Source organism: Alosa alosa, chromosome 7 (genome assembly GCF_017589495.1).
Source record: "Alosa alosa isolate M-15738 ecotype Scorff River chromosome 7, AALO_Geno_1.1, whole genome shotgun sequence".
Lineage (NCBI taxonomy): Eukaryota > Metazoa > Chordata > Actinopteri > Clupeiformes > Clupeidae > Alosa > Alosa alosa.
This window is the reverse complement of record NC_063195.1, coordinates 7187431-7195893: the sequence shown is the minus strand read 5'-3', so window position 1 is coordinate 7195893 and position 8463 is coordinate 7187431. Positions and strand designations below refer to the sequence as shown.

General features: G+C 39.9%; 1 protein-coding gene across 3 annotated transcripts in view; it reads left to right on the top strand.

The window, feature by feature from the left end:
* The first annotated feature begins 1872 nt into the window (after positions 1–1872).
* Positions 1873–8463, top strand: part of LOC125297339 (zinc finger protein OZF-like) — a 39868-nt gene continuing 33277 nt past the window's right edge. For all 3 annotated transcript variants that reach the window (XM_048247657.1, XM_048247656.1, XM_048247659.1), the window contains exons 1-2: positions 1873–2034; positions 2181–2451. In XM_048247657.1, the coding sequence (XP_048103614.1) occupies positions 2220–2451 (232 nt within the window). In that variant the 5' untranslated portion in view covers positions 1873–2034; positions 2181–2219. The remainder of the gene's footprint in view (positions 2035–2180; positions 2452–8463) is intronic.

The following is an 8463-nucleotide window of genomic DNA, read 5'->3' as shown; positions in this document are numbered from 1 at the left end:
TCGTATGTGAGTCCTATGGGAACACCAAAGGATTCACAGAGGAGAATATTGAACTTTGACAACCGCGTACATTTAAGTCATTGCTATTTTCTTGTGAGCCCGCAGCAAGCACAACAAAATCTTTGGGGCGTTACTTCATTCAAGAGCAACCTGCGCAATGTGTTCGGCCCTTAATGTTACGATTTCTGTTTCTTCCTTCGTTTCTTCATTGGACAGAACTCCGCTGAACTGAGAGTCACCCCGTGTTGGGTGAAGCAAAAAACCCGACCAAACCGGACTATACAATGTTTGTTGATAAAATTATGCAAATATTAAATATTCACAATTCACTAAAACACAACATAAACTGTTCTCTGATTGGTCACTGGTGGTCCCCTAACTACTGGAGTCAGGTTTGGGTGTCCAGCTGAAGATATTCGTAATTGTAATTGCCTGCAATCTGAACTGAAGATATGTCTGGTAAACAATATTACTGGTTAAAAAATGCTATCTGGGAAGCGTTTGGCTCACCGCCCTTAGCTGATCCACTGTTTGTGAATTGGGGCTATAGCATACTGGGCAAGCTCTGTAGTGATTGATCAACAAAAAATACTGTATCCACAGCTTATTAGTTGTGTTTTTATGCAGAAAAAGATCCTGGGATCAATTTCGCCGGTGTTACACATTAGGCGGTATTCTTTTTTGTATAAAAACACTCACCTAGCACTTTCTCATAAAATCATTTGACTGAATTTAATAAGAGTTTGACTTATTTTAGGATGTCTTATGTGTGCAGCTTGTTTTAAAGTTACAGTGTTTGAATGCTGATATGATTACAGACTATACAATGTTTGCTGATAAAATGATGCACATATTAAATATTCACAATTCACTAAAAACACAACATAAACTGTTCTCTGATTGGTCATTGGTGGGATAGAGCATAGTGGTTAAGGAGCTCTGCTGGCATGCTGTAGACCATAGACTGTATAGTCTATGCTGTAGACCCTTTCAAGAGAGTTCCATTATCAGCATCCGCTTCCGTTTTAACATTCCATATGTTATCTTAATGCAGAGGAAGTAGATTGGGAACCAAATAGAACGTTCAAGCATTGTTTTTGTTTTTATTGTTGAATGCTGTCAACGTTGTGCCCTTGATTGAGGCACCTACATTATTTTAAGGTACAAAAAACTCTTTGGTGTTGCTTTAATAGGATTATAATTCAATAGATACCATCATGAGCTGGGAGAACTCAAACAAATCTATTAGCAAATTTGCCCTTTAAGTCTGCCCTGAAAGGAGCACATTGATGTCAGTTTCCAATCACAAAAAACCCAGGATCAGGTCTAATCAATGTATCATCAATATCTCGATATACAGTACAGGCCAAAAGTTTGGACACACATTCTCATTTGAATGCGTTTTCTTTATTTTCATGACTATTTACATTGTAGATTCTCACTGAAGGCATCAAAACTATGAATGAATGCAAAGTTATTTGGCCCACAGATGAATATTTTGTCAAGTTATGGCTTGTTGAATGGGCTGTGTCCAAACTTTTGGCCTGTACTGTAAGTCATTTAAGTGAGTCAGTTACTTTGCATTGAAAATCAAAGTGGCTTATCCGGTTGTCCCTTAGCTACTATACTGGTAGGCTGAGTCAGGTTTGGGTGTCCAGCTGAAGATTTTCATAATTGTAATTGCCTGCAATCTGAAGTGAAGATATGTCACCTGGGCCTTGACACTTTTTATAGGCTAACATTCTTTTTTATGATTGGCCATCCACACGAACTAAACCAGGAAGCTTGATTCCTGGAAAGTTCAACTCCGCTCCAGGCGGTGGCACTAATGCATAGTTTTGTGGTTGGTTTGTCAACCACGAGGAACTCAAATGTATAGGCTTTCCAGAGCCGATTCACACAAAACTGTAGCAGGCGTTCGCGGGTGTGTTGCTAGAATGTTAAACCTTAAAACACAGACTGTATGAGAAAGGGATAAAACATCCAAATAACACAAGGCATTCCGCGGTGCAGCTAACTTGGACGTTACTTGAGGTAAGCTACATTAGACACAACAGTAGCCTAAGTTTAGCCTCACTTTTTCCAAATGCCTCTCCTTAGTGAAATGGTGTCTGTTGCCTTCTATGAGTTTCTCAAATTAAAACATAATAAAAAAAAAAACATGACATTTTTGTGTGTAGAAAACTTTGGTAGCGATCATCCTTCATCCCCTTGGGAACATGGATCTCGGCGTGCCGTTGAGCTCTGTCTGCAGAGTGATGATGAAAGAAGATTTAAAGGACGAAGGATATGGTCATGTGATTGCATGTCCAGATGAAGAAGAAGAGCCCTTTGCAGAGCTTTACTGTAAAACTGAAACAGACGAGTCCAACGTTACTTACCCCGAAACACCACGGACAAGAGTGGAGATTGAAGTGAATGAAAGGGAGCAGGAGAGCGATCTACTGGAAAGTAAGTCCTTTCAAACCCAGACACCAATTCCATGTAGGTTTTAATTAGAACTCAGAGCAGTCAATGCAGTTTGCATTACTTACTATGTTTTAATTACGTTACAGATGCGTAGCTGTGTAGTATATATTTGTTGTGTTGTCTCTGTACAACCTAGGCAATATGATGCAATTCATTTCCACATGACTTAACAAAATCCATGAGTGTGTCGTGAGTTAGTTGGGTTATAGAGGCATATGTGGCGGTCTGCTGGCGGGTTGCAGACAAATTGGCCAATATTTTGCCACTTCCGGTCTAAAATATTTTTCATTTGTTCAGTTATAGTTCAGATATCATTTTAATAACTTTTCTTAATATTCATGACAAGTTAAATTTAAAGAGATGGTGGTCCAACGGCGTACCACGTGGCACGCCACCGGCGGCATACCACCAGCGCTCTGCTATCTGCCAATCTGATTTGCTATTTGGGATGAGTTGTGCAGAGTGGACAGATTTGGGTTATAGAGGCATATGTGTAGTATTCTTTTTTTCTAGGCAATATGATGCAATTCATTTCATTCATTTTACTCAATTATAGCGTTATAATTGTTATAGCATTACAATTGTCAGAAAAGGACTAGTATAAAAACTAGTGTTTTTCTAAGTTCAGTAGTCACACTAGTTACTAACAGTGTGTAAGCAAAGATTACTTAATGGAATCCTCCTCCTCTAGCCGTGGAGACGCATGTTGCCGTGGTGTGCTCTACTAAAGTCCTTTTCGGCAAGTCCCTCTGTGTGTGCAAGGCTTCACGACACCAACCTTGGTCCAGCGGCGAGATCATAACATATGATTGGCACGATGTATTCACAACACACCACATGATTGGCACATGTATTCACATGTCTACTTCTTTTGGCGCCGAAGGGGCGGGATATGTGTAGACAACTGCCATATTATTGCCGTCACAAACTAACCTCACGCATCTCTATGGAGGATTTTTTTGAGTGCTGTCTCCTCATTCGAAAGTCTCTGGCTTTACCCAGTCATGAGCAGGGTGCGTGGAGTCAGGCCGCCTCCTACAGCACTGCCCCGGATACGCCCCTGTCTTCTTGGCTTTAGATGATAGTACTTTTTTGCTTTCATGCCGTTTATAAGAGCTAAAAATAAAACACTAAATATTCACCTGTATAAAAAAAAAATCTGCCATTCAAAATGTCACGTTAGCGACTAGCGAGTGCATTCTTAATTACTTAAATTGCATTGCTCATATAAATATGTGTGTGTGTGCGTCAGCATACGTCTCGCAAGAACATTAGTATTTTTTTTAAGTATATTTTTTTGGGCTTTTTGCCTTTTATTTGGGCAGGACAGTGAAGAGTGACAGGAAGTAAGTAAGTTGGAGAAAGAGAGATGGGGTGGGAATCGGGAAATGACCGCAGGTCGGATTCGAACCTGGGTCCCCGTGGGCACTCGGACCCGTACATGGTACGGGCGCTGTAGCCTGCTGCACCACAGCGCCCCGGGCGACAAGAACATGTGCAAGTATCGGAGTATTTGTTAGCTTAATACTGAGTGGGAGAGTGGGAAACGGCACAATTTAATTAATTAATTAATTAATTAAAACAAATCATTACAATTATTACAAATCAAGAGCCTTTTCCCAAAATTGTCTTTAGATATTTGAACTGGACCCTGCTCAATCTGTTATTAAGAAGGCTCTGCTTCTCCTCATCAATGTCGGGAATGTTGCATTTATCAGGGTCATAGGCTGCAGAGCTTGTCTGACACAGTGAGTGAAAGACTGTAGAAAACCTGCTGCCTATCATTCTATGTCTGTGTGGTGACTCTTCTAGGTATATAAGATAGGGCTGTCACTTTTGTGAAAAAATCCTGTTCGATTTTTGAGACATAAGTGTTCATTGAATCGATTGTAAAATCGATTTTTTTATGTCTAAAGACGTTTCCATTTTCAACGGCAAATATAGGCCAATTCACAAACAACTAACAGGCATTAGGACGAACGTAAAGAGGGCGCTTGTAGACGCAAGCCAGCAATATTTCTGATGATTTATTGGCGTGAAGTTTTGTGCCTGCAGTACTGCTGCAGGCTTCAACGTACCTGTGTCTGTGTTTACGATTAGAAATGTCAAACAAATTTTGCCTACGTAGAACTCGATAGTTTGCATAGCCTACCGCTTTGTTCTTCTCCATAGTTTGATATACCAAAAATCCAAAGTAGGCCTACTTCCACATCAAACTCAAGTTATTAGGGCCCATCACTCGTCTCTCTCATGTCACACAGGTTGATCGCGTTGTCCTCCATTTTTTGGCAAAACACGAGCAGCACAGCAGCTGATTGAAACAGCTGTTTCCGGTGCGTAAAATTGGTGGGAATTTTCTTTTTAGCTTTCGCAATGCTTACTGCATTTCGGATTTTTTTTATATTCTTATATTCTTGTTTATTAATTTTGTTACATCTATCCTTTTTATTTGTTTAATTCGTTTAAAATTAATAGTGTACATATTTGGTTAAAATCGATTCCCTATTTTAGTTTTTGAAACTTGTGTTGTTTGGTCCAATCGATTGTGCAATCGATTTTCGAACGTAAAGTGACAGCCCTAATATAAGAACACCCACACAACATGTTTAAGTCTCTATGGTAACTCTTCATTCTAATTCTAAGTCTCTATGGTAACTCTTCTAGGTATATCGGAACACCCACACGAAACACAACAGAAGATCCATGGACAGAATGATGAACTTAACCTACAACTCAATGGAAGGCTGTACTACTGCACAGTCTTAAACAAGAGTTCCGTCGTCCTGACGGAACTCAAACACCAACAAAAACATCTTCTTAGAGTTGAGCAAAAGCAAAACAGAGTGACACATCCTGTCTATATTGACCACAGTTATGGGGCTGTTGAGAGTCATATGCGAACTCACACAGATGAGAAGCATCTTCAGTGTTCCCAGTGTGGAAAAAGTTTTTCATACAGTTCATCTCTTAGGGACCACATGCTAATACACACTGGAGAGAGGCCTCAATTATGTGCCCAGTGTGGAAAAACATTTAGATACTATTCAGCTCTTATGAGACACATGCTTACACATACTGGAGAGAAGCCTTATAAATGTGTCCAGTGTGGGAAAGCCTTTCCAAAAAATTCAACTCTTAAGGACCATTTGCAAATGCACAGTGGAGAGAAGCAACTCTTAAGGACCATTTGCAAATGCACAGTGGAGAGAAGCCTCATAAATGTAACCAGTGTGGAAAAACGTTTTCATTAAGAGCATTTCTTCAGCGTCATTTGCGAATACACACTGGAGAGAAGCCTCATAAATGCGCCCTGTGTGGGAAAGCGTTTGTCACTTCTTCATGTCTTAAACGCCACATGCGTACACACACTGGAGAGAGAACACTGCAAAAATAGCCATCAAAAAGACAATGTAAGGGTGCGGTAAGACTAAGCATCTCGCAGCTGCCGGTGTCCGTTATACATTATAATCCTATGGAGTAGACCGTGTTTTCAAAAAAGTCGTCGGCTTCTTTTAAAACCTGACTGCAACCAGTTTTTTTTTTCCTGCAGCTGAGAAGTTGAGAAATATTCAACTTCTAGCGGAAAAACGCATACTTCATGCTGTCTTTTTTACAGCTGACCAATCACAAGCGGATTACCGAGACCTGTGGTTTCCCATTAGCCTGGAAAATCCAGACCCTGATAATCTAGAAAGATTAAGGGTCTGGCAAAGAATAATGTAATGGCCCAACTCGAGGGGCGGCAACAAGCATGCATTTAAAAATCTCACTGCACGCAATTGGATAACACTAGACCATGTTTACTCTGAATTATTTTGGACTTTGATGCAATCGGATAACACTACGACCAATGTGTACTGTCTTCCAACGTTGCAGTGCTGTCTTCATCAGTTTAGCTGGTTTCCCGGAATATTGGGGTAAAAGTAACGTGCATCATTGCTCTTTGCCAGAGTGTCTCGCAGAGACAATTCCATTGTGCTCTCGCGAGAAATCTGGATTTCCAGGGTAGTTTCCCATGACAACAAGTACAAAATGGAGAAGGTAACAGAACACTGGTCGAGAGACTCGTTTTAGAGTATAGGGAATTGTTTGACATGACCTCACAACTTACCATACCAAAAGCAATAGCCAACCCCATTTTTGTCTTTGCCTATCTTTTTGTATCCAAAAAGTCACTTTGCCTATCGGCTGCTTTTGGAACAAGAAAGCTGGCAGATTTTTTTTTCAAACTGAAAAAGCGGTCTGCATAACTTCTTTTGGTAGAAAAAGACGCCAAGTCTGAACGTACCCTGAAATAGGGATTAAAATCCACTCCAAAATTCCGAGGTGTAACGGCCGCTCCACTGTACATCATAACATACTTTAATGTCCGATTACACAGACATTTGTCTTGCATTACAGCTTAGCAGTCAGCATAGAAAGACATCAAAAGAAATTGCATTCAAGATCATAAAATCATTCACGCCACATGTAACAGATGTAGTCTACACAAAGGCAATGTCCATTAGACTAGGAGTTACCCTCCTCGGTTGATTGAGTAATGAATGACACAGAGTCTGGGAGGAAAGAGTGTTTGTATTTATTTCTCATACAGCTGGGCATCCTAAAGCGTCTTCCAGATGGCAGGAGCTGGTACTCCTTATGTAATGGGAGGGATCCAGTGCAATGTTGTCTGCCAGCCTGAGAGTGAGTTTAGCATGACATGATTACCACCTTGCACTTTTTTTAATGTGATGTATTAGGTTCTATAATGCTTTGTTTACCGCCGCCTTGTAGGCAAGAGACATGTTGAACCTATTGAACATCGTTGCAGTTGCCTCTCGGTAGGCTACATCTCTGTATTTCATTAATGTCAACATGTCAGGCATCAATAAAGATGATGATGAAACGTTGTCCCATTGTTCAATATTTGATAGCCTGTCACTGGAACATTATTTCATTAAAATTGCCCTGATTTTAGTGTTGATCTATAGGCTATGGGAGAACTGGCAAAGTTGTAGCCTAACTTTTTTTCTCTGTTCAAAACTCGGTTTACACGAAGATGATCGACTCTTAGAAGCTGAGAAATTTGGCAAAGGAGAAAGGAGACTTACGTCTTTTCTCTGAAAGTTGACACAGTATTAAACAATAAGTTATAGTTTGTTAAGAATTTAATTGAACAGGGACAGGTTTTGATAGGCCTACGGTCTAGCAACAGACTTTTAAACATTAGTAGGCTTTATAGCCAGCGTCAGTCAGCATCTTGTAATAGCGTTAAAATCATGAATCCTGTCACATATGAGTGTGAGATTTATTTTATGAAATGATTAGCCATTGCTAGCTCATAACAGACTTTAATATGCTAACGTTATTATGTCAGTCATAATATGGACTCTAAAACGTAATAATCATTAATAAACTGCTTATTTCTTACATGTCTGAACCATTAAGTTCAACTGCTGTTTGTGGTTGCTGTGTTGAGTTCAGTTGTGTGCAGTGTTGGGAGTAACACGTTACAAAAGTAATGTAATTACTGTAATATATTGCTGTTTGCGGTAACGCTGTAATGTAAGGCATTACAAAAAATTTTGGGTAATATTTTACTCGGTACAAACTTCAGTAACGCGCGTTTCATGCATTTTAACCCAAAATTAAGCAGTATTTTGTTTTGATACATTCGCAAACACCACTGCGAGAACAACAGAGGAGAAAAAATCCGTGCAAAACAGTAGAACGTTATCTCCTGATACTGGTTGAAGATGACTGTGGCTGCAGCAGACTCGAGTCGGACTCTATTTGCGGGATGGACATAAGCCTACGCTCATTATTTTCAGCTTGTCAGAGACGAGGATATGAAGAACATAATAGTTAGTGCACTTTGTGTGCTTAAACCTAAAAGATCTCACTATGCCCCTCCTTGAAATAGCCATTTAAGTCATTTAAGCAAACATCTAAAGTGGTGCCACGCTAATCTTTTTGATTCTTGATAAAACACAAACTATGCTCTTCTAGTGC